Genomic DNA, 26,600 nt, shown 5'->3' on the forward strand with positions numbered 1-26,600 from the left:
TACAATAACCCATTCAACTAGACTAAGTGCAATTTCTGCAGAAATTGCGTGGGAATGCTGAAAGCTGAATGCTAAGTTGAATGCTGATGCAGGAAATTGAAAGATAAATTATGTGAAAATGACAAAATGTTAATTGTAGTTGAAAGATAAATGAATAAAAATTACACCTGAACTGCAATCTGTCAAAGGTGGGAATCAAACCATTACCTCCTATTTACCGGTCAAAACTTTGCTGCACTAGCTGAAGAGTTGTCTAAGCGGGGTTTGAACCGAGGTCTTCTGGTCTTCATTTAGCTTAATTGCCATGGATACATTTGCTATGTACAGTTGGAGGTGAGATTCAAAGTCGTGATCTCCTGCTTACTGGACAATGCAAATTACCAACTGCCCCACTGAGCAGTGTCAGCTGGTAATGATGATCAGTTGTTATGTACAGAAGTGGGCGTGGAAAGTGGGACTTTAAAAAAGTTCAACGTCAGCCCCATTGAAAATGAATGGGGAAAAGTTTATATTTAATGTTAAATTGTGCTAATACTGTAAGTAATGCAAAATCAGACGATAAATGCCCCGGAAGGCGTGAATTTTTAAAGCAAGATGAAAGTTGTTTCTCGGCAAAAAAGTGAGGAGAATAAAAATCACAAAATGCTTCCAGCATTCCCACAATTAGTCAAACCCAATAATGTCTGCAACAATGTGTAAGTTCTTTATGCTGTCAAATGTAAATGGTTTGTTCATAGTTATATAATTACTTGCAAGTCAAGTAGATGTTTGTGTCATTTTTTTGAAAACTTTTAAAATTTGATTATTGTGATGAAATGTACATAATCGGTACAGCATATACGGCAAAAGTAGAACATGTTAATGTCTATGTGTAGATGATGACCAGTCAGAGGATGGAGGCCGCGAGACAGGCAGGCCACCTGGTTCCAACTCATCATCCTCTCAAGTGGATGGTGGTCACGCCTCCCCCAGTTCCGGTCCTCTCACACTGGATGGCTTATCCTCCAGCCAGGATCTCCCCCGTCCCTTCTCCGTGTCGCCGTGTTCCGGTGACCGACTATCAGCGGACCACCTCCTCCACAAGCATCTTCTCTCCCCACATTTTAAAAAAGAGGGCCATATGGCTTTTCCCACGGCACTTTACGCAGCCAAGGTGGCCCTCATGTCAGCCACTCCGGGGTCAGGCAGCAGTGACACAGGCTTGCCCAGTGACCAATCTGAAAGCGGTGGCTCGACTGCAGGGGACGACGACCAAGTCGACACGGCAGAGATCGCCTTCCAGGTGAAGGAGCAACTGCTGAAACACAACATTGGCCAGCGTGTGTTTGGCCACTACGTGCTCGGCCTCTCCCAAGGCTCAGTCAGTGAGATCCTGGCCAGGCCCAAACCCTGGAGGAAGTTGACCGTGAAAGGCAAAGAGCCCTTCATTAAAATGAAGCAGTTCCTCTCTGATGAGCAGAACATCCTGGCACTTAGGACCATCCAGGTCCGTCAAAGAGGTGAGTGGATGACGGGACATAATTGTTCTGGTGGGAAGAACCATCTTTTAAGACAAAGTAATTTTGTGAATACATTTCAACAGGGTCATTATTAGATCAATATTCATACCTTTTGTGACATTTTGAGATTTTTCTCCTGGTGTAGATTGAGACACACTGCCCAATGTCACTATACTCGGTGATCAGTTCTTTTGGTGAGCGGCTTGGAAATACAACATATGAAAGTCTCCTATAGGCGACTAAATGGTTACCTGCGGGGGACCAGGTGTCCATGTGCACTGCTTTATCTACCTTTGGTTAAGTGAAAAGCGCAGCGTATCCTAAACTAATGACGATTCAATTGAGGGATGGCACGGAGAACAAACAACCATTTACAGTCATTCCTACAACTACAGTAATGAACATGGGGTGATGGGGTACAAAGAAAAAGGGGAATCCCTAGCAAGATGAGTCAAATGTCTTGTTTGAAATACACCGGTTGAGGTACAGTAGAGCCCCCCCCAATAGTGACCCATGACTATCTAAGATTTGTGAATGATGCACGGTTGATGCATATTATAATTGCAATGTGTTTTTGTTTTGTTAGTATCATTATTACCTTTATTTGCTGATTGTCTGGCGGAAATCTTCTGAATCAGTATAAGTTAGGCGCCCATTTCAAGGATTACACATTGCACAAGGAATTTCAGCCACTAGTACTGTCTTCACATCCCAAATTATGCCCCTGCCATCAATTGGTGGTTAATTTCCTGGACACACGTACGTTCAAAACAAACTTGGACCTCATCCTTGACTACTTCTCGCCTTCCTGTGCCATGTTTGTAGTCTTGCTTTTCAACTTTGTTTTCTCCCTAGATTCATAGCTTTTGAAAGTTGAGCTTCCCGTATACAGCAACCCCAGACAACACGCACTCAAAGGCAGCCATTGATCTACCAGTCAAAAGTAAAGCCTTGAAACTGCTCTCTGATCAACCATCCCACTCACCCCCTCCTTTTTCTCCCTCTCTGTCTACCCTCTTTGGCAGGGAGCATCACTCCACGCATCCGAACTCCAGAAACTGGGTCAGACGACGCCATCAGGAATATCCTGGAGCAGGCCAAGAAGGAGATCCAGTCCCAGAGGGGAGGTAAGTCTGGAGCTCATAAACTTAAGTCATGCTTTATATGTATTTGTGTATCATTGTCTGAATGGTTGCCTCTCTTCTTCAGGGGACTGCAAGACACCTGTGAACACCTCCTTGGGCAGAAGCAGTAACGGGACAGGCAACAGCTCTGACGAAACCATTAAGAGCATCCTACAACAGGCCAGGAGGGAGATGGAGTCCCAGCAACAGGTCTTGATGGATATGGACGGCTGTGGAAGAGCTTCAACAGTTGGCGCAGGAGCCCAAGTGGAACGTCTGGGGCCCCATGAGCGATCCAGGGGCCTACCTTTCCCCATCTCCATTAAACAAGAGGAGGGGGGCTGTGTTACTGTTTGCATGGCCAATTCCGTCAGCAGTCCCCAGACACCCCTCAGCGTTCTCTCTCCAGCCGCCTTCGTTCAGAACATCATCCGCAAAGTCAAATCAGAAATCGGAGAGGTTGGCACTTACTTTGACCAGCACTGGTCCCAAGAGCGGGGGTCCATGGGGCTCGCTGTGGGAAGCTCCCAGCCTTTTAATTCCCTTTCCCCCTCCGTGTCATCCTCCTCCTCCGGGCCCTCTGTATTGACCCGACCCTGGCCACGCTTGGAGAACGGCGAGTGTCTCAGCGAAGAGGCCTCTGCTGCTGAAGAAGAGCAGGGACTGGGCCGGCCCACGGAGGTCAAGGTGGAGTCGGACACCTCGGTCAGTGGCGAGTCCCCGGGCCCTAGTCCCGGCCGCCTTTCTTACTATCCAGCGTACATTCCCCGAGCTTTGAAGCCCACTGTCCCTCCGCTGACTCCAGAGCAGTACGAGTTGTACATGTACCGAGAGGTGGATACCCTTGAGTTGACCAGGCAGGTGAAGGAGAAGCTGGCGAAGAATGGCATCTGCCAGCGGATCTTTGGCGAAAAGGTCAGTTCACATAAATCCCTCCCATCTTAAGAAATACCAAAACATTGGACTCCAATACTCCAGTGAGGTTTTTGAAACCATTAAGCTTCTGCAATTGTCCTAAGCATTTAAATTGTTTGCTAAACAGTATGACATTATTTTGCTCTCAAGCAAAAATAAAAAATCTCACTTTGTGGCCCACCACATCAATGCTTCAAATTGAAACAGGGTTCCCGCGGGGTCTAAAAAAAAAGTCTTTAAAAGTCTAAAATTCAGAAACTTTCCTTTTAGGCCTTAAATGTCTGAAAAAAAAGAAAGAAAGAAAAGAAACACCCTATTTTCATCCCAGATCGAAAATTTTATTTACCCGAGTCTTAAAATTCTTACCCGCGTTCCTGAGAATTTTTTAACACGTTCAAAACTAATCATCATAATTAATTAAAATACAAACAGGCATGCCTGACTGTGCTCTTTGGACAGACGGAAATGTCATTTGCGCATGCACGGTTGTCACACCTCGTCACAATAAAGCTGTCCTTATAGCTGGGATATGTGGACACTTATATGTATACTGTAGGTACCGCGGGAAGTGTTAAATTAATCTTCATGACGTGTGAAAGGGGGGTGCATCTGCAATTTGCCGGTTTACATTTCAACTCATTTATCTTAATCTAATCTGAAAGGTGTCACAGTGGTAAACATTGATAGGCATGAAAACCACCATTGTTGGTCTAAATTTTTTTGTCATAATGGTTTAAAAAGGCCTAAAAAAAAAAAGGTCCTAGTGATTCCTGCAGGAACCTTGTTGAAAATACTATTTTATTGAACCCCTGCCAATGCAAATATCGTTTCACTAGTCATGGATAGTAAATCATGTGCCAGAATCGACATCACTCACTCAGCGTCACGAATCACTGAAAGACGCTGCTACCACACCGAAAATACAGATGTAGTGCTGTCTGGGCTGCAACAATTCAGTTGTAAATATTGCGATTTGCTTTTTTGAACGTGTCTAATACTAGTCAACACTTGTGCTTCTAAACGAGGTGTTGCTGCAAATTCGGACAGATTTTTGAAAATAGGCCACAGGATGCTAGAAATTGTCACACAAATGAGAATTGTATTCTTACCCATACTTTTACTTTTTCAAAATTCCTAACTTGAAATAAAAATGCACATCTGGGCCCCAACACCAATCAAATGCATTATTCAGTTGATTAGGAAGTGGCAAATTAATTTAGATGATTATTAAAAGACAATTCTGTCTTTACTAAATCTAGTCTCGGTGCTTCTTGTTAATTTGGCCTATCATTACAAAGACCTTTAATGCTGCTCTCATTTTAAATCTTTGATCATGTTTAAAAAAAAAAAAAAAAGGAAAAAAAAAGCTTCCTACCTTCCTTCTACTGTGCTGCCAAGTTTTATGGCCTAATTAGAATGGACTTTTCCCACACTCATGATGCTCTGCTCTCCTCTAGTGGCAGTTTTTGGAACTGCATAACTTTTGAACAGTCATACAATTCAATCATTTGTTTCACTATTTGCACAGTATATCTCTTTCATAAAGTATGTTTAGTGATATATAAAATAAGTGTATGTTGCACAGGTGCTTGGGCTTTCTCAAGGGAGCGTGAGCGACATGCTGTCACGGCCCAAACCCTGGAGTAAGCTGACTCAGAAAGGCAGGGAACCCTTCATCCGCATGCAGCTCTGGTTACTTGACCAACTAGGCCAGACCCTCATACAGGCCCCGCACCAGGGGCAAGGTGAGTCTGCAGTGAAAGATTGTTTTCACTCAACTCTTCTGCATGGTATCATTTTCTAGAATAAGCAGAGATGCCAGCCCTTATCATCACCTCTCAAGAACATTCTGGATATTCTGTCAGGAACATTTTGATTTTGTTAGGAACATTTGCATCTTAGCCAAAACAAAGACACGCCACAAAATGACCCCAAACAACACTTAAAATATGTTTGTCTTGATATTTTTATCATGGTGTCTTTCAAAATTCCAAGTGCAAAATTCCCATTTAAATGCGCACCATTTAAATATTTTTGATTCTTTTTTCTTTTCTTTTTTTTTGTCGCTCGCTTGCAAGTTCATGATCCATCCATTTTCTGTTTGTTGGATACACTGATTTGGTCTCCAGCCAATCACAGAGCACATGTATCCAGATTTTAAAATAATGGATCACGTTCATTAGGGTAAAAAACTATTTTTTTGAGGGTACGATCTTTTAGCAAAGCTAAATTGATTAAAATAAATGAGTAAAATAAGATGTAATTTTGGAGAATATTTGTGTTGAGTCAAATTTAAAACTCGGCAAACAATTAACATTGCTTATATTTTAAATATTTAATATAGCATTCTTCTAACATTAGAGGCCCCTCTTGGCTGATGTGATAATGTATCCATTCATATCCGTTTTTTGGAGTCTTATATTTAACTGGTTACTCTCCATGTGTGTGGCTCTAAAAATACTTCAGTAAAAAACGTACTATAGCACTTATTGCGCTGCTTTGAGACTACATTCATGATGTAGCTTAGCGGTTTAGTGTAGCTTTGCGCTCCTCTACTCAGCCTCCTTTCGTGATAACTATTCTTGTTATAACTGTAGCTTATTCGCCGCCATGAGGTCGATGATTAGTGACTTTTAGAAGTGCGGCTGTGCACCGTGTTAGCCATGCTAGCTAGCCCGCTGCAGAGCTGAAGGAGCTGCCTGCACTGTAGTCAGACTTGCTTGAAAACATCACAGTGTCAACAAACATGATTGGTTGGCCAAACAATTGCTAGCCATGGTATTTATGCAACACGAGCACCATGTGCTGCCTTCTTGCTCGCACCGCTCCAGAATATTTTCAACTTATCCTTAACAGCGGAACATGTGGCAACTGGCTGTAGAGAATCAGAACCTTTGGCATATCTAAATGAGGGTTCTTTTATGCTTGCTGTCTATCACCCTCAGATAAAAGTCCGGTCACCACTCAGTCTTCACCGTCCCCACCCCTGAGTCCAGCAGAGGGTCAGCCAAGTCCCCTGGTTGAACCAGTGAGCCTCTCCTTGGAGAGCAGCAAGGAGAACCAGCAGCCTGAGAGTCTGGTCCTGGGGTTGCCTCCCCAGCCCGAGGGAGGGAAGTCAACCTCCAGCCTCATGGCCCTACATCACCCCGCTAACCCGCTTGGCATCCAGGAGCTGGTAGCCATGTCGACAGAGCTGGACACCTACGCCATCACGAAAAAAGTCAAAGAGGTGTTAACGGACAATAATCTAGGTGAGTCTATTAAATGTTAGTAGTCATCTCATACATACAATGTAGTAAGTAGCACTGCAGTCATCAAGCATGCATGCTTCCCTACAGGCCAGCGTCTCTTTGGGGAGACAATTCTGGGTCTGACTCAAGGCTCGGTGTCTGACCTGCTGTCCCGACCCAAACCCTGGCACAAACTTAGTCTGAAAGGCAGGGAGCCATTTGTGCGCATGCAGTTGTGGCTCAATGATCCTCACAATGTGGAAAAGTTGAGGGCTATGAAGAAAATGGAAAAGAAAGGTAAAGTATATATTTTATTATTTTCCAGCATGCCAATAAGATGGCTCTTTAAAATAATAATAATAATAATGTTCTCTCTCTGTTTACATTGCAGCTTACTTGAAGAGGCGTTATGGGCTCCTGAGCACAGGCTCAGACAGCGACTCGCCCGGTACTCGCTCCGAGTGTGTGAGTCCATCCTTAGCCTCGCTGGAGCTGTGTTCCTACGGTCAGGTGAAGAAGCCTCGAGTGGTGCTGGGGGCAGAGGAGAAAGAAGCCCTGAGGAAGGTCTACCTGTTGGAGCCATACCCCTCTCAGAATACCATTGAGATGCTAGCTGCCCAGCTCCACCTCAAAACCAACACCGTTATCAACTGGTTCCACAACTATAGGCCAGTCTTAATGCAACTCTTACTGTTGACTTATGCTGTTTTCATTAACTTTTCACAACTATACATAACTAGTCTATTTGGTCCCACTCAAAACAGAGTAAAATGTATATTTGGGAGAGAGAAAATTTTACTCCGAGTATTTTTTGCTGTGTAGCCTACGATAGAATTGGCCTATCCCATGACAAAAACATAGTAAAAAATTTTCACTCAGAAATTCTAGGGAATGTATTTTTGTTTTGTTTTACTAGTTTATTTATTTATTAATTTAAAGAAGTTACTATACAAGGGTTGAGGAACGGACTCACAGCCTTCAGCTTGGGAGACCTGCCACTCTACCACCTGAGCTATGCCACTCCTACTGTTTGCAAATATCCAAAAGGAGATTTTGGAGATACAAAGATTCCAGCTGACGCGAGCAATATACCAACACACTGTAGGAGCGGCTTGGCTCAGGGAGTAGATTGGCTGTCTCGCAACCTGAAGTTGTGGGTTTGTTCCTCAACTTAATCCTTGAATGACTATTTTTTCTGAATATTTTACTCTTTTCCAAGCGTAAATTTGAGTGGGACCAAACAGACTCTGTTTAGAGTAAAATTTACTCTACAGAATTTACTGTGTATACATAACTGTACAAAAATATGAATTTGGAAGATTTTGGACTGTTGGATTTAATTTTCTCCGCTGTTCCAGAAAAGGGTTTTCCCCAATGTTTTCATGAGTCAAATGCAAGGTTTCCCCCAGGCTTTATGGGCCGCCAAGCTTTTCTTTCCCTACCCCTGCCCAGGGCTGAATTGTATTCCCTGTCCATCCCTGACCACCAGACTTAGCAAGTTTCCTGAAATATGTACATAAAATGTCAAAAAGGAACATATTATATATTTTTTAAGTCTAACAATAGTGTTATGTGCAGGTCCAGGATGCGACGTGAAGTGCTAATGGAAGGTCTGCCAGACAACGACACTGATGCTGAGCAGCACCACAGCTACTCGCCTTCACTAACAAGGAGCCCCCACTCTGACGGAGAGGAGAGGAGACTGCAGCAGCCCTCAGGACACAACCACTCCAGCCTTCCTCTCAGCAATGCTGCACTTCCTTATGTCAAACAGGAGGCAGTGGACGGAGAGAACATGGGGGAGGCGGGGGAAGAGGGCTCCATGAGACAAACGAGGGCTCAGTGTTTTTCCACCGCAGTGCAGTTCCCACAATTGAAAAGTGAACATGAGGACCCCACCGTTGGCTCTCATGAGCCCCCATTGGCGGGGCAGGAAGAGGGGATGAGCAGTCAGGCTGCCGTGTACACGAGCACCACCTCTCTAGATGCCCCCCAGAGAGTGAATCAGTCCAGGCACGAGGGGGACGACTCTGGAAAGTCGCCCGTTGACCCGGTCAGCTTCAAGGCCTCGTCAGAAGCCTGCCGCAGCAGCTTGGAGGTCTCCCTCAATTCCCCCTCCGCTGCATCCTCACCAGGTCTCATGATGTCAGTCTCCCCCGTGCCCTCTTCCTCTGCTCCCATATCCCCCTCACTGCCGAACCCGTCCTCAGCAGGCACCAATCACAGCCTGGACCCCAATGCACCCCCTCCTTTCCAAAGCCCCAAACTCAACAGAAGCACTCAGAGACGCAATGAGAAAATGGCAAACCTCAATAATATCATCCACAGGTTGGAAAGGGCTGCCAATCGGGAAGAAACACTGGAATGGGAGTTTTAAGTCTCTGTGCTGAATTACTTGTTTGTAGTGCTGTTGAGCTTTTCAGTGTCCTGCAGGAGAGCAAATCAGATCTTCCTGAACGAAGACTTGGAATGGAGCCTGGCTCCCGAAAGGCCTGCCTGCCCTTCCAAAGTGCAAAACTTGTTGAAAATGGGCACACAGAGCAAACATGATGCTGAATTCCCCGCAAGGGGTGAAAAGTTTATAAATATGTGTTTGTTTCCTTCTTTTTTTAATGCGTACTACTTTGAGCTATGTATGACAGCAAGCTGTCCTTTTACCTTCTGGACTTGACATGGAGACTTTTGCAGCTATGGTGTCATAAAGATGTACACTGAAATCCTGTAGATTGCCACTGGGTGAGATTAAAAAGACCCTTGTCTTAAAGCCATTAAAAGCACTATAACTATTTGAAAAGGGACATTGACCAAATTTGCTACTTTTTGAATAGCAATTTTTCAGATTTTGTCTTTAAGACTGGACTGAGAAGTCAAGTAACATGTAATCCTTTCAGCGACTGAGAAATAGTCCCTTAAGACTCTAAATATTCAACATCTTGTAATTAATTCCTTGGTGACATGTTTTAAACTATTTGTAAAACACGTATAAAATGTGGTTGTACATGTTGTAGGATTGTCTGCAATAGCCTTCTGGAAACCTGATTTAGCATGGTACTCACTTGACCCTGTTATGCTCTGTAGTTAGTCTCCTGTGCTTATACTTGAGTGAAAGTGAGAGAAAAATGTTCAAAACCTCACAAAAAACAACAAAGGAAGTGACAAATATAATGAGTGGAGTACTCTTGACCATTTTTGTTTTCCCCTTTTTCTTCAAACAGTTGTTGAAATTTATGAGGACCCTCGTGCTTAGGGTAGCCAGTTTGACGTGCACTACACACAAGCACAGTTTACACAATTTTCGTCTTTCACAAGTCACTCTTTGTCCCTCAAAGACAACGTAGAGTGACCAACACACACTAGACAAGGTTGAGCTCGGATGACCTAAATGCACACCATGCTAGGACCATGTGCTTAATTCTAATACAAGGTGGGTTAAAAAAAAAAAAGTTCCAGGACTGGTGTTGCTGGACAGCTCGTGCTACTTCCCCATGACAACGTACCTGCTGAAAATGCCCTGAGCATCTGGCAATTCCTGTCTAAGTCATCTAGGGGACCTGTTTTGATGCTGTGGACGACATCAAGACTGAAGAATCCAGAAATGGAAGAAAGTCTGGCAACAAAGGCTGAAAAAGCGTTTTTGACACCAGTCCTGGAACTTTTATGACATGCTACATGAACCACGCTTGTATGAATAAATGGAGTGGAACAACTCATTTGAAATGCAATCAAATATCAAGTTTTGTTTTTTAAATGGAATTTTATTTGCTTGTATGTGATCCTCACAACCAACACCTGACTGAGTGCACTTTCTCAAAATGGATCTTGTACTGTAGCTAGAATAATAATGTATACTTGATGAAACACCTCAACCTCTAAAGCATTGACATTGTGATTAACGCATGTTATGACACTACAGAGAGCATGATCATTTCGGTATGACCTCATTAACTTGGTGGGAAAACAACAACTATTCGTACATTTTATTCTGGGGCGCACACGGTTACAGTTATCCCCGTATGTTATATTTGACAAATTGTGTTTTGTGTGTCTTTTTTTTCATGCTTGCAAAATGTTCTTTTATGTATTTTATACTCTAAACAACAATTAGATATTCACTACCTTGTGTATGAACTACTTACAGCACTTAGATTTTGATAATTGTGAGGACTCAAGAAAAATGTCAAATATCAACATTATCCTTTAGTGTCCACAAGTCTTTGCCTCGACTGTATTGTTGACGTTGGTAGTAAACACTTGCACATGTCTTCGTAGGTCAGAAGACTTGGATTGTATTATGTAGAGAACTTATATAACAATTACTCTGAATAACATCTTAAATTCTTGGAACAACGTGTGCTAATTCTAATGAAATAGAGTGTACAGATTTAATAGATCCAACTCATCCATGCCAGTGCTGGTCTAACAAGCTCGCCCATGTTTAAGACATTCTCTCAGGGTAGTCTTTCCTCAAACTGTTTTTCTCCTCTGTGGCAGTGGTTATGACAAACAAATACAATATGTGTTTTAGGGATTAACTCTGATATAATCTGACCTGTTAAAGTTGTAAGAATATGCGAACGGCAACTTTCTCAGGAAGCAGTTGTTGCCGTTAAATTCTGTACGCCGACGTGTCAAAGATCATAGATTAAAACTACCAGTGTGAAGTGAATGGATTGTGTTTTTGAAAACAGTGGATTTTGTTCTCTACATTGTTTTTCTTTCAGCCACTGAAATGCTTTTTTATGGTCTTCATAGCATAATTTTGTGCATAAAATAATGTATAATTAACTCTGAGGGATTTTTGTGGTGAAACATGGGCAAGTGGCAGAAGAAGAAATATATTTAACAAGGCTGTTGTTCTCATGAAAATCTCATTGTTTTGCATGCAAGTATTTCATTTAGATCACATGACCAGGGGTAGATTGTGTTTTTTGTGTTGCTCTTGCACAGCGACAACTTCAGTCATTTTTACTATAGTAAAGTCCATGCATGGTGCAGCTGACACATTTGGCTCACAATTTCATCATGAATCCACTATTAACAATAAGTCATCAGATACACTGTTAACATTGCTGTCATATAAATAGTCAAATCGTTTTTTTGTGACATATCATATACCCCATGCATTATCCTCAGAGGAGTAATGCCTTGTAATAAGGTGTGATTAAAGATCGTTTGGACTTCGAACCATGTTATTTACAAAAGCAAAGCTTTTTGTAAAAACAAGACGCAAAATGTTTTTTATTATAACTGACAATAGTCACTAAAAATAGATAATTGGTCCTAAAAATAATAATAATTTCACCCAGCTGTGGACATGAAGATGGCAATGACAAGACATTGAAGATTTGTTGCCGAATCCCTTGAAAGTCAACCATGAGTCGAGAACTCACACCATAATGTTCAGGAGTGGATGAGTACCTTCTTGCAAATGAAGTTGTAAGCCATCATTCAATACATAATTGTTTTAAGACATTGCTGTGTCGTGTTTTCATTCCTGTTAAAACAATTGATGTCCACCTGCAATAATTTGAAATCAGCACACATTCCATTTCCAGAATGAAAGATTGATTGTTTTATTATTGTTACTGTAACACAAAGCCTGTAAACTCTGAAGTGGCTTTCGGTCATTTCTATCACTTTACCTTCATTACACCAGTGATAAGGAACAGTGGTGTAAGTGGTAGAAATAAACAGAATCAATCAAGAGACAAAGCCGGTGTCTCAACAAAACAGCATACCCGTTGAAGTAGCATACCTTGCACTGTAGTAAGAACGGGTTGTGTGTTCGGTTGAGTTTAGGGTGAGGCAACAGATAGTTTACTATAGGGGTATGCTTATCTGGCGAGGTATGCTGATATGCCCCTCGGCAAAATTTGATTTAGGGGCCACTCATTTATGCCCTTAATACTAATTATCAATCATTCATTGTTGAATTTCCACTAAGTGGGATACTTGAATATCTAAGCCGAAAGTAAAAAAAAATATTAAAAAAATAAGTATTATCACTTAGATAAATGAAAGTTTATTTAAAAACTGATAACAAACTTAAAATAAGCAACAGTGTCAAGCAAATAATGATGAACTGAACAATGGCAAGTGAAACGTGACAAAATTGGTTCAAAACCAAATCTGAAGTTGAAAAATTAGGTATTACATCTATGCAAAATGTGATAAGAATTATTTAAAAAGTAAATAAACTACTTTTGCCAATGTTTTTTATGTTACGTCTCCAGCACACCTGGGCCCTAGTAAGGACAACCAAGTCAGAAAATGGATGGACGGATTTTCTACTCTGTTCTATTGACTGTTCTTGAGGGCCCCCTAGTGGTCCCGGGCCCTAACTAAGACGATGCTCATTTGATATATGCCTTGGGGTTAGGGCTATTATACGTACGAACTTCATGTCAATACGAAAATTAGTTACGAAACTCAAAATGCAAAATATATTTTTGAACGTCGTAGCTAATAGGGGTAGCCAAGTTAGGGTCCGTTGTCCTTACAATGCATCTCCATCGCTGCAAACTGCAGCACAATGGAAACTAAATACTGTACTAAATACCTCTGACATCGCGAATCAACACCGAACGTTATCTTTGTCTAGTTGAACAGAATATTTTGTCCGTGTTTACATGATTGCACCACATGGTGCGAGAGCGTGCCCCAGCCCCGCCCACTGCCAATGCTTTGGCGTGATGACGACACAAACACGTAAAGTTGGGCTTGGAGAATTTGCGATAATGGCGACGATGGCTCGGTGCTGGAAAGGGACACAGTCAAGCTAGCCTCGGCTCGGACATGACTCATGTTTATTCCCTGCGGGTTTGTTTTCTGCTCATCAACTGCACGGGTTTCGGATGATTCTGTTGCATTGAAGCGTCTCGTCACTCGTTTCACTGGTGAGTGTGCCGGCTTGTGGTCGTTCGGCGGTGTGTTTTGACGGAGGCCTCGGCTTTGGGGTCCGCCCTCCATCTCACAACAACAAAAACAGTTGCACGGAGCTGCGTTAGCTCAAGTAGCTATTTGAAGCTAAGCAACCGCTGGTTGACCCGAGTCGCGTGTAAGGATAACAAACGCTGGCCAATATGACATAAGGCTGTTTGCAAAGTTGTCTTTGCGGTTGTCTTATTCGAATCCGGTGTAGCCAGATGGGCGTTAGCATTAGCCCGTTAGCATGAGCGATTTTACGGACATATTCTCGTTTGCGACGGTCACTTTTCGAACAAAATGAACGTGAACGTCAGCCAACGAGTGTGAAGATTTGCAGTATTGGTAATGTTGCTGTGCAATTTACAGAATTAGTTTTGAATGAACTGAACACAACCTGTTAACACATTCAAGCTTAGCGATTACATTTTGCCGACAAATAGTTTTCGTTTCCCCTGTAATGGTAATGATACGCTACAGTGCATTGAACTTGTTATCGAAATAGAAGTGTTTTGTTGACTTGCAACATAACTCTAGAGTGAGTTTTACTTATTGTTCGTGATTTCATCCCGCCCCCTCGACTCACTGAGGCAGGCGAGCTGTCAACGTTGCAATGCAAACTGCGTGGCTGGTTCTTGCATTCAGTCGCCAACAGTTCTTCCTGGAGTTCGCCAACAACTAGTTAGTATATTTGGCCTGCTTGTTGGCTAATGTTGCAGCCTGTGATGCACTGTGGCATGTCACGGGACAGCAGCACCGTTAAGGCTCTAAGGGGCTTATAGCTGTGTGACTCTGAACTCCGGGCCGCACTGAGCCGCAGCCACGGGTCATGAGCCCATGCGGTAAACAAAGTCGTGTGTGTTGGGAGTGGGACGGACAGATAGGCTTTATCAGGTAGCGCCAGCAGCGCTGACCGGCCTGCATTGGCCAACTCACACCACCAGGCCTCGTATCTGCTGCTGCTCCTCGTGCTTTGTAGATGGTCTGATCTACTCACTCCCCTCTTCAGAAAATGTCTTCCCTTTGAAAACTATTTAGAGGAGTCTTTGAAAATATTGCATTTTGAATATTACCAGGAAAAAAACGTCTTCAATAATAAAATTGATGCCACCCAGCTTTTAAGATGTAATGCCTAAAGTAACATGTCTCATTTTGCATGTGTGTCAATGAAAAAAACACGTTTATATTTACAAGGGACAGGCATTGAAAAGTCTGCTTGTAAAGAAACATAGATAAGTTAGTTAAGTGTTTTGTCTTAATTCATTTGAATGTGTGCCTTTATTTCCATAGATTTCCATGTCTTACTTGTGAACTTCTGAACAGGATCATCTGGACTACTCATTGTCCATCGTTGATTCTCTGTGGTAAGAATACACATCATTAATCCATTGTATCTCATTGTATTTAATTATAAATTGTAGCCTCATAAATTTTTTTAGCCGTTGTCACTGTTTTTTTTCTCAAGTTGCGTTTGCAATTTAATGTGATTATTTTATCCAGGTCCTCTTCCCATGTTTAAAAAATAAAATAAAGATAAACATAAGCAATAAAGAATGTATTTAATGTCTTACAATGGACAATATTGGATTTACTATGCATAAATGTTTTGGTTTACAGGTTAAACTTGCGCTAAATAAAAGCAAATGAATGACTGAATGACTTTGCGTTTGCAATTTAATGTGATTATTTTATCCAGGTCCTCTTCCCATGTTTAAAAAATAAAATTAAAATAAACATAAGCAATAAAGAATGTATTTAATGTCTTACAATGGACAATATTGGATTTACTATGCATAAATGTTTTGGTTTTACAGGTTAAACTTGCGCTAAATAAAAGCAAATGAATGACTGAATGACTTTGTAGTCTTTTAAGCATTCGCAATGACAGTTTCCCAAAATTACACCAAATGTCAGTAAGTCATTAGTCAGATTACAACAGTAATAGAAACAAATTTGTGGCCTTATCACATGTGTTTTTCATGTTTCATAAATATGTAAACCTGTGGACTGCAATTCTTCAACACTGACACTAAGGCGGAACGAGTTCAGGAAGCACATTTCTAACAGATGTTGCGATTTTGATTCAATTCATGCTTTTCGCAAATCAAGCTTCACTGCAGTACAGTAATTACAATTTTTTTTTACAGCAAACCAAGTGACCCCAAATACAGTAGGAGAGACAGAATGAGAGCGAGACAATTTGCGCCCTCATTATGGAAAAGAAAGTAGTGGGAACTCGGTGCAGTAACATTAAAACACCCGTAGCTTACAGTCGGGTGCGGCTTATATGTGTAACAAACTCGAGTATTTCCCAAATTTAGCTAGTGCGGCTTATAGGTCCGCCTAATAGTATAGACATTACTGTAATCACTCTGTACAGTAGTATTTGCAAACATGACAGAAAATTACATCATACCAACAAAACTTTAAAAGCTATTCTCATAATGCACAAACACCGAAGAGGATGTGTGAAGGAGGCAGTCATTTTTCAAAGTTTTTAAAATGGTTCAATAAAGTAAGAACTACTGCTTGCTATCATACATTTATAAATATTTATGTGTACTGTATGTAAAATACATTTTTAACCAAAAATTTTTTTAACTTTAGACTGCTTAAAAAAAACGCAGCTTTGTCGATCACAAAATTGCCTTGTCCAAGATCATGATTTTGATCTCAGAGCAATAAATTGTTCAGCCCTACTAGACACAATCTAAATAAATAAATAAACAAACAAACATAAATAAATCCAAGCAACTGACTGAAATGATGCAGTTTTTCTCCCCAAAGTGCAGCCTTTGTAATTTGGACAACATTAAAGGTAGATGAAGGAATATATATAACTTTGACAAAACACAGCTATTTTGCCAATTCTGCCTTCGGTGCATCATACCACATTGAATATTATCAAAGATTTATATGTACACCATTCTTATTTCAATTTCTATGTTAAAAAGATAAATCCTGATGTTTTCAAAGGTTAACCCAATCACCTTACAGTTTAAAGCTGCTGAATGCATAAAATTCCATTTCAAATCGCTATTGTCACCTGTGGCTGAAAAAATGAAACTGATGTCACATCTGCAGACAGAGAGCGGGAAATTCAAATCTGAATGCAGTCTTGAGAACCAGAGGCTTGCGGGCGTTAATCTACTAATGAGAAGACATTTCAATCATAAATGGTCAAACCTCAAAAGTCTATTGTAAAGATGTTTTTGGACAAATTCTTACAAAGACCAGCTTTAAGTCACTTCTTGTTGGTGAGCCGATCACATTTGTTTGTGACACTGCTAATTCTGTAATAAGTTTACAAGTTCAAGTTTACAATACATGTTCAACCACAGTCAACTGTTTTAAGTTAAACCACATTGCTTGTTTGCTTCAAAACAAATATTGTCAAACACTGCTCTTGAGGTGGAGCTTTTCCCTCCAACCTTACTTAGGCTGAGAGGTGGGGTGCAGCCTGAACTGACACACAGAGACATCCGTTGACGATAATGAGAGTTTACACATGCTCTATTATCCCAGCGTCGTCAAGAGTGAATTTACACTCTGAATTTCCCCCATTAACAAGCATCACAACATGATACAAGGTAATGACTAAATACACATCCTGACCTCCACTGAGGACTTTTACAGAGCTGCTGTTTGGTTTCTTATTGTTTGTTCCATAATGTTTAATGACATGACGTCATTGCTTTTCACAGGCTGGTCCAGGCCAGGCATCGTACTCGTTGGGTGACCCGCACTCCTTCACAGGGGCCATGGTACGCTTTCTTCTCTTCACTGCTTTGTGGTAGACCATCTATGCAATATGTAGAATTGGAAACTCTCTATTGATTTCAAATACTTATCAGCTGTTTACCAGGAAGCAGACAGTTATGTCAGCTATGACTGTGTCAAAGGTGGCCTCAGGCTGTTGTCAAAATAGGGCAACTTTCAGTTGTGTTGATTGCAATTATTTTTGATCCTGTTAAGAATTTTAATCACCGTTACTAGCCAAACACAGAAGGAGTTTGTCTGTGGTAGTTTGAGCCACTCTGGTCCAAAATGTTCATTTAGTTCTAGTTGTTTACTGCTGTAGTACTAAACAACACAAGTACAGAGTTGTTAAGCAATGTTAAGCGACCTGTACAAAAATTATGAAACAGTGACAGTTGTGCAAATGAAATGCAATGGAGAGTGCTTGAGCACTTTATACCGGTACTGTAAGAACAGAGATTTGCAGAATATCACTACAGAATTGCGCGTCAGCTGTTGAGGAAGTTAATGGCAAGCGGGATGAAGCTATTGGAATCTCTGCTGGTTTATGTGTGCGTAGTTGCGTCACATCATAACCTCAAGAACACATGTGCGTGATCAACTGCTCGGGGGGCTTCTCAGGCTCCTGTTTTCTTTGCAGTTACTCTAGTCTCAACATGCTTGGTCCTCCATCTGCAGTATGGTTCGAATGTGGCGACATTTTATGCTGAGATGGCAAACCGAGGCAGAAACACTTCCTGTTATGTTTGCCTTTTTGACTACTTTCATCTTTGTATGGACAACAAGACACTACATTTTTTTAGCAGGAGGAGACTTTTTTTTACAGCCACGAGCAGCTTATTTGAAAATGTACATCTGATCTAGGGCCACTGAGTGATCACAAACATTCCACTTAGGTGTAAAAGCTGCAGAGGAAACATCCCTTTAGATGAAAAAGACCCAACAAAATAGGATTTAACCGTGTATATATATATATATATATATATATATATATATGATGGTCATCTGAAATTTTCATTGAATTCTCATTCGTAAATCACTTTAAGTGGTTTACAAGTAGAGTAGGTTTCAGCCACTTTATAAGCAGGATAAATGCAACTTTGGAATGACTTCTGTTCCAGCAGCAAGGTCAAGCCACTTTGCAAGTGTTAGATAAAACATTTAGTCACATTTAGCTGCATCATGAAAAATCCAAGGCCAACGAAAGTGGTGGAATAATGTTGCTCTTTCCTTTCCAAATTACAGCTAAGTAGTCCTGAGCAAGCCTTATGACCCCAAACAGTTTATGCAAACCGGCTGTGAATTTATATATCAGTGTCTGCCAAGTCTTCTGTGTGAAGCCTTTCAAAAGCCACATTAAAATCTAATAAATATCTAAAATAAGTTTGTTGCTGTTACTTCGATGGTGGTTTAGTAAACGTAACAGATATTTTTGTGTGCAGGAGGAGGAGGGGCAGAAGAGCTCGGAGTGTATCCAGGCCAATCAAATTTTTCCAAAGAAATCACCTGTCCTGGAGGAAGAAAACATGCAGGTGAGGAGCTTTTTGAAGTTTTCCAGATTCCACATCAAAGTAAAATACGATTCCGCTTCCTTGAACCTTCGTTCATCGCAAGTGTGGGTGGGATATTTAATTTTGACACGAGACACCAGTGTGGTAAAATAATCAAGTGGTAACCCACATGCTGTGTGCATTATGATCTGCAGTCTTTGAAATGTTGAATCTCCTGCTGTTGCTAGGTGCCCTTTCCTGAGCTGCATGGGGAGTTTACAGAGTATGTGGGGAGGGCAGAGGATGCCATCATTGCAATGTCCAACTACCGCCTACACATCAAGTTCAAACAGTCTGTCGTCAACGTAAGTACCTTAAAAAAAAAAAGTCATGGCGTTTGTCAGATGGGTTGATAGCTGATAAGCAGACATGTACCACACCTGGGGGGGAAATACATTTTCTCACATTAGGCAGCATTCAAGTACAGTTCTGCCATGCTAGCGTTTTGTGAAGTCACAGGCATTGTGGGGACATACACATACGTACCAATTTGTGTACCAAACGTTCATGTATGTGTATTCTGAAAACAAATTTAGAGCACCCTCATTTCATGTATACACACAAATAATGATGGAAATAAAATTGACACTGTGACTAAGCCACTCAAAGCTGACCTGTCCTAGCAGCAGCGCCATCTCAAATTGTTCATTTACTTTCTGCACTGGCTGCTTCTGTGGCTGAAGTTCTGCCTGAGGGGATGTGTAACAGTCATGCACTCTTTCTCCCATTTCAATAATGACAAAGGAAGCTTACTTTGTTACCAAATAGACATTTTCTACAACATCCTCTTATGCCACTCCAAAGATGTATTTCAACATTCTAAACAGTCCCTTTCATTTTCTGTAATTCGACTGGCAGAAGCTTTCATTTCAGTTCACTTCTCTGACAGCACATACAACGCACATTTGATAAATACCGTCAACGCTTGTGTGAATCAAGTAACCTTACAAGATAAACAAACGTGCTCCATTCAGATAACCCCCACTGCCTTCCCGCCAACTCGTCACAGCAGGAAAGTTGTGCCAAGGACATGTATTGTTTTCGAGATTTGCTTCTCCCTCTCAATATCATGAAAATTAGGTCCGCATTAAAGACAACACAAGACATCATACAAACTGATGCTGATTTACTCAAGCGTTGCTTCTGTCGTAGCATTATAACATCAGCGTTAAGATGTGGCGACATGGTTATTTGTTAAACACACATACTGTACATTGGAGGTTGTAACCCACCTACACAATCTTGCTACTGCTACTGTACTTCTCTACTATACAGCTACTGCCCAACACTGAGATACATGCATTTATCTAAAAAAATATATTTTTGATTGAGTTCTGTTAAAAATATCTGCTTAACTATATGAATTCTATTTTTGTGGTGGTTAGTGTTAATCACAAGTGCAGCTATTGCTCAAACAGTTCCTAGTGACAGAAGCCAAGCCCTGCCGCAAATAGTGAAAATCAGAGATTTGTGCCCCACCAAAGGAGTTCTAATTGTCACAAGATAGTGACAAAGCACTTACAACAGAGATGATCATAAAGCATCAACACCATGCTTCTCGCATGAACCCATGTTACACAAACTACTGTACTCAGCAGTTAAATTATTCAACACAAAGTAACATGCTGAATGCCTGCAATGCTAAATAAAGCCAAGACAAAACGATGTTTTTGTTGCCATCCTTGTTGATTTGCGGAACTGTCATGGGTTGGCTTTTACCAGAAGTGTTTGTTGGCGTGTTTCAAGGGGCTTTCAGGTCGTAATGAGCCTTGGGTTCCCACTGCCTGTCTTTGCTCACATCAGACAGATAATGTTCTCTCACACATTTGGCTGGGTTGGCAAAGCATGTGCATCACATGGCACAGTCTCCCACATGGGAGTTGGAAAGTTCTGGAAGAGAGCAAGCAGCCTAGGAATCTAGATGACGTCCAGATTAGCGATTTAGATTAGAGAGCTGGAATTAAATTGTGGCTTGATGATGCAAGGACATCCGGAATGTGGTGTGATTACAGCCCTTTGTAGATGGTGAATAGCGAGCGGCCAAGTCAATCGAGCACTGCTTACATTATTTTTTTCTGTCTTGTCTTGGATCAGAGTTGTTGTTGTGAGGTGTCAGTAAGTATCAAACCGAGATGCACGGCGTGGAGTGGTTGTGGCATTTTTGTGTGCCTTCCATGAAATACAGTGGCTACCTAGAAAACTTTCTTATTGCCAATGTTTAGCGAGAGAGCTAAATTCAAGGTGACAATTGATGAGTGAGAAGACTAACCATGCAAGTTTGGAACAATGCGTATACATCAACAAACGCTCCATCAGACAGAAAGCCTGTCATCATAGTGTAGTTGCAGAAACTTGGCTGACTGATGGCTGCCTGTCGATCATGCATGCATGCAAACAGCAGACTGAGCCTGTTGTGTCCATGAAAAGTACTTTTAGTTAATTAGCAAAGCTTATTTCAAAGCAGGCAAAGGTATTTCCATACAGTATTCAAAGCATGTGCCACATTCAGTGGCAATAATCGTGTATTTCTGTGTTCTAATCTATTCTAATTCTGCATAAGACTTGAGGCTAAAACGGAAATCAAGATACAGGGTTTTTATTTTATTGCCTCTAAGTACGGTAGATTGTGTTTTAACAGAACTTTGGGAAATGCTACGTGAAACATTAATGCAAAGCGACAACTAATCTATTAGTTTTTCTAATGCAAGTGGATGAATTACTTTGCAGCTGATTGTTTGCATGAAGATTTTTGTGTCCTGAGCTTTGCCAATGTTCTTTATGAATTAGTTGTAGGCTTCTGCGTGTACTCTTTCTGACTACATGTGTTTCTATAGGTGCCTCTGCAGCTCATTGAGAGTGTGGAGTGTCGCGATATGTTCCAGCTGCATGTCACCTGTAAGGACTGTAAAGTCGTTAGGTAAGACTAACACGACACACCCAATACAGAATATAACCCAAAGCCAGTGTGAGCAGTGCCACTTCCTGCTCAAAGAAATAGTTTACCACATAGGGCAATGTTTGCCAAAATGGATGCATTAGCAACATCAGAGACTTGTCGTCGCTGAAGTTAACAGGTTACTGACGCAAGTCCTTTATGCAGTTATTTTAAAGCTCACTAAAGCATCAAACACCTTTGTTGTGCCATAATTAAAACCAACGGAAGAGTTTACTGATACTGTGTTTTAATTCCCAGGTGTCAGTTCTCCACTTTGGAGCAATGTCAGGAATGGCTGAAGCGTCTGAATGCAGTCGTGCGCCCCCCCTCTCGCTTGGAGGATCTTTTCTCCTTCGCCTTCCATGCCTGGTGCATGGACGTGTACGCTGGTGAGAAGGAGCAGCATGGAGAGCTTTGCAGACCAGGTAGCCCAGACTCGAAACGTACATCCTCTGATAACCGCATTGGTCCAGCCACTCTGGTCATATCAGATTTCTCTGGTATTCAGGTGAACATGTGACCTCCTGGTTCAAGAATGAGGTGGAGAGGATGGGCTTCGACACTCAAAATGCTTGGAGGATATCTGACATCAACAGCAAGTTTAGGTGAAGGCAGCTTGCTTTACAGATACCGTTCTGCCACGCGTGCCTTACTGATTCCAGCTTTTGCTTTCATTGGCATACAGTTCAGATGAGTGAGTGCGTGAGAGACATTTTGTGGTAGTTGTTTTGTTCTCCACTGGTGCTGCGCCCGGGGCACAAAAAGGCCCAGCCCAGGATTAGATGTCTGTCAACAGAGACTTTTTGTTGAGCCTTCACTAATACAGTCAGTCAGGTCCGATGCGTTCTTTTATGCTGTGTGTTATTCACCTCTCTCTGTGCCCCTCGCTGTTTCCAGGCTTTGCCCCAGCTATCCCCAGCAGCTTCTTGTACCAGCCTGGATCACTGACAAGGAGCTGGAAAATGTGGCAGCATTCCGTTCCTGGAAGAGGTTTCCTGCAGTGATATATAGGTCGGTTGGGTTGATTCTCTTTAAATGACAAACTTCACACTCCAGCTTCCTCTTATGTGTACTCTGCATATTGAGCTACTGCATTTTCTTACAGTGAGAAATATGCAGCCTCTAAAGCTGCGGTCAGTCTATGTGTAGACAATTGTAAAAGTTTCAACACCATCGTACTCTTTAAAGGCAGTCAACAAATAACTGTACATAAAGGAAGACATAAGAAAGGGAAACTCTGGTATTTACAGCTTGAACATCTTGAGGCATTGTGGGAAACTTCAATTTAACATTCCCATCTGAGGCAGTGACATCATGTTTGTGTCATGTCACGTTTTCAGCGCTTTGACCACTCACATGTCTATAGCAGATTACACTACTGCAATGGAGGAAGGAGAGAGCTTGGCGTTTTCAGGCTGGAAATACAGTCACTATTTTGAGTTTATCAGCTAAAAACAAGAACATTAACTTAGGTTTGTTGCACGCTGCTCTGTTGTTGACACTTCAATAACACTACCTCGAAAAAAAACAAAACATGGATTGCAGCACAGTACCATTTAATCTTAAACAGAAAGTCCCATCAGATTGTGTGACTGAGGTAGTCCCTAAATTTAATTGTTGTATGTATAAACAATCTACATTATAAATGTTGAGTTTTGCCATTGAATATGACAAGTAAAATTGACAACCTTTAGCTTGGATTTGATTTTAAAAATTGATTTTTTATTATTATTATGTTGAACTAAGTCTAGGAAGACTGTCTTTTAAAAAATACGGTAAAAACAAATAGCCCATTTATGTTAAGCAAATTTCAGAAAATACTAAAATAATAATAATAATTGGCATAAGTCAAAATGTTTATTTTTCAATAAATAAAGCAAACTTTATTTTCATATGTCACTGTTAAAAATACACTCCAATTAAGTGTTAAAATCGGGTGTCATTTTTATGTTCAGAAGGGTTGTCAGTATCTGCTGAATAGGGGTGTGAATTGCGTAGTACCTGGCGATTCAATCACGATCTATAGGTCACGATTTGATTCAATACCAATTAATTCCGATACAAATCTATAAATTGATTATTGGGATTTGTATTCATTTTTTTACTCAAATTTAGAAAATACTAATTGTAAACTTGTACATGTACACTGTAAGGTTTGTATGAAAATGTATTTATCTGAAACTTCAAGCTTATAATTGAGCCACTGTATTTAACAAACGGTTTGCAGTCTATTTCGTGTTTGAACAGCACTGAAATAAAATATTAAGGCTTAATGTTCCATTAATATAACATTCTTCCATGCTTAAAGTGTGAACACTAAGTAAGACGTTTTGTTAAATATTTACATCAGAAATCAATGTTTAAACATCTATTCGGCCGCAAATTGAATCACACTGTAATACAGACGCTCCCCAGCTTACGAACGAGTTACGTTCCGAGCGATCGTTCGTAAGGTGAATTTGTTCCTAAGTTGCTTCAGTGCTATATTTTGTATTATAATTTATGTTTAAAGAGAATACGTACAGTACTGTACTACGTATGTTAGAGAGCGAGAGACACACACAGTATGTACATGTACGTAATAAGATAAATAAAATGAAGTTTAACTTACTTTTGGAAGATGTACTCGATGCTTAAGGAGAGGAGGAGGAGGAGGAGGAAGAGGAGGATTTTATATCATGAGAGGTTCTTCGTCGTCGCTGGAATGGGCTTCAAAAGTTACTTCCTCCTCCGTAACTTCAATGTAGGAAGAAGTTGAGGGTCGAGGAGAAGAAGATGAGGGTTGATGAGTATCTTCCTTGGAGGATTTACTAGAAACTGGCCGAAAGAAGCGATCTAACGACGATTGCACAGTTTTCTTCTTTTTTCATCATAAATGATGCGGTAGCACTGTATGGCATCATTCAATTGATTTGCAACCTTTGTGCAACGTTCAATATTTGGGTCTTGCTGCTCGAAGAGTGCGATGGCTTTATCTATGAGCGACAGGCGTTTCTTCTTCTTCCTCCTCCTCGACACGTTGCTGCGCCTCCAATGCTAGGTGAGCTCTCACAGCGCCAAGCGTCGGTATTAGCGGCGGAAAGAAGCACTACAGTACTCGGAAAAAGGTGCGCAATACAAAATCTAACTTACAGCATCTCTTTCCGAACATTTTTTGACGTGCGCGCATGCGCGCAGACATGTTCGTATGTACCGTTGTTTGTAACTCGAATGTTCGTAAGTAGGGGAGCGTCTGTATTGCGATATATTGCCGAATCCAATTTTTTTTTCACACCCCTAGTAACAAAGTTACCTTTTCAAGGTAACTGGTTGCCAACTGGTTTGACCATGTTTAACCTTGATGATGTAGTAATAATGATAGTACAGTAATACAACATTGATCAATTTGGGGTTTAGCGTCTCGTTTGTTCATATAACTTTATTGTTCATGCATACAGGCACCTGAGCACAGGAGCAGTGATCGCCCGTTGCGGCCAGCCAGAGGTCAGCTGGTGGGGCTGGCGGAATGCTGATGACGAGCACTTAGTTCAGTCCATTGCCAAGGCCTGTGCTGTGGATAGCACTTCTCACAAACACCTGTCAAATGGAACCTACATCAATGGCTCTGAACTGCCGGATACTGATTTTGGTGAGGACTCACTCACTCTGCCTGCGACTATTTATTGCTTCAATCTAGACTAGACCCAAAACACACACATTGACTTTCATCTGAACCGACAAGTTTGTTCATCGAGCTTTGAGGTCCATGAGTTTGCAGTAGAAGCGGCAGGCTCAAATACATTTCAAACAAAATCCTAACACTGATCTAGGGCATAAACATTATACATTACAGGAAGGGAGTTGCATTGTTAAATAATGTCCACCTATTTAGAAACTAAACCTTTATAAAGTACCTCTGCGCCAATACTGAAACGATACCAATGGGAAAAACTCAGAACATCAATAAAAAGCAGTGAGATAATAGGGGACATCGAAACAACTTTCAAAATTATTTTGATTTGTATTAATTAAAAAACATTACTATAAGAATACTAATTATAATACATACGAAGAGCTGATTTAGAAAATTGATAAATAAAATATATATTCTGACCATTTTTAAATACTTAAGAACAGTTGAACAATTTTGTATATATGCAATCTTTCAGGCAGTATAACATCTCATTGAATATTTGCTGCCACTAATACTAGGAAAACTTGCTGAATGAAGGATGGAAGCCTAGTTATTGGAATAAGTGATGCAACATCATTGATCAGATGGACCGTTTATTTTAAGTAAAATAGTAAAGAAACATTTACCAACATCATTCTTCTTTATATATGTCAGTTTTTAAAGGTAACCGCACAGGTTAGGATACCACAAATATTTAAGTACAAGCATCTGCATGTTTTATGGCACTAGTGATCCAGCCGTTTTAACTCCTTCACTCCCAGCCATTTTCACTAAAACTATCCCATTCACTTCCGGCTTTTCTTTTCTTTTTTTTACTGGATTTTGACTGATGTTGCAAGGCCCACAGAATATTGTGTTCTATTTCTATAAAAAACATGAAATCTACCAAAAGAAATATTAGTCTCTTCTTTTTTTAAACAGAAAAAAGTATATTTCTATCTGTTTCCGTTTTGCAGCAAATAGCACTAAAATATAGCTAAGTTTCATCATT

At 40.9% G+C, this 26,600-nt stretch overlaps 2 protein-coding genes across 10 annotated transcripts in view; both read left to right on the forward strand.

Annotated features, from left to right (window-relative positions):
- Positions 1-9,956, forward strand: part of cux2b (cut-like homeobox 2b) — a 128,265-nt gene extending 118,309 nt beyond the window's left edge. For all 8 annotated transcript variants that reach the window (XM_077561258.1, XM_077561261.1, XM_077561260.1 and 5 more), the window contains 8 exons: positions 876-1,499; positions 2,525-2,626; positions 2,709-3,538; positions 5,124-5,283; positions 6,484-6,789; positions 6,877-7,065; positions 7,160-7,436; positions 8,347-9,956. In XM_077561258.1, coding sequence (XP_077417384.1) covers positions 876-1,499; positions 2,525-2,626; positions 2,709-3,538; positions 5,124-5,283; positions 6,484-6,789; positions 6,877-7,065; positions 7,160-7,436; positions 8,347-9,145 — 3,287 coding nt within the window. In that variant the 3' untranslated portion in view covers positions 9,146-9,956. The remainder of the gene's footprint in view (positions 1-875; positions 1,500-2,524; positions 2,627-2,708; positions 3,539-5,123; positions 5,284-6,483; positions 6,790-6,876; positions 7,066-7,159; positions 7,437-8,346) is intronic.
- A 3,520-nt stretch (positions 9,957-13,476) lies between these two features.
- mtmr3 (myotubularin related protein 3) overlaps positions 13,477-26,600 on the forward strand; it is a 30,146-nt gene continuing 17,022 nt past the window's right edge. For both annotated transcript variants that reach the window (XM_077560289.1, XM_077560290.1), the window contains exons 1-10: positions 13,477-13,664; positions 14,983-15,056; positions 17,397-17,456; positions 18,894-18,983; positions 19,190-19,306; positions 21,836-21,918; positions 22,195-22,361; positions 22,445-22,541; positions 22,834-22,947; positions 25,374-25,564. In XM_077560289.1, the coding sequence (XP_077416415.1) occupies positions 17,454-17,456; positions 18,894-18,983; positions 19,190-19,306; positions 21,836-21,918; positions 22,195-22,361; positions 22,445-22,541; positions 22,834-22,947; positions 25,374-25,564 (862 nt within the window). In that variant the 5' untranslated portion in view covers positions 13,477-13,664; positions 14,983-15,056; positions 17,397-17,453. The remainder of the gene's footprint in view (positions 13,665-14,982; positions 15,057-17,396; positions 17,457-18,893; positions 18,984-19,189; positions 19,307-21,835; positions 21,919-22,194; positions 22,362-22,444; positions 22,542-22,833; positions 22,948-25,373; positions 25,565-26,600) is intronic.

Source organism: Vanacampus margaritifer, chromosome 3 (genome assembly GCF_051991255.1).
Source record: "Vanacampus margaritifer isolate UIUO_Vmar chromosome 3, RoL_Vmar_1.0, whole genome shotgun sequence".
NCBI lineage: Eukaryota > Metazoa > Chordata > Actinopteri > Syngnathiformes > Syngnathidae > Vanacampus > Vanacampus margaritifer.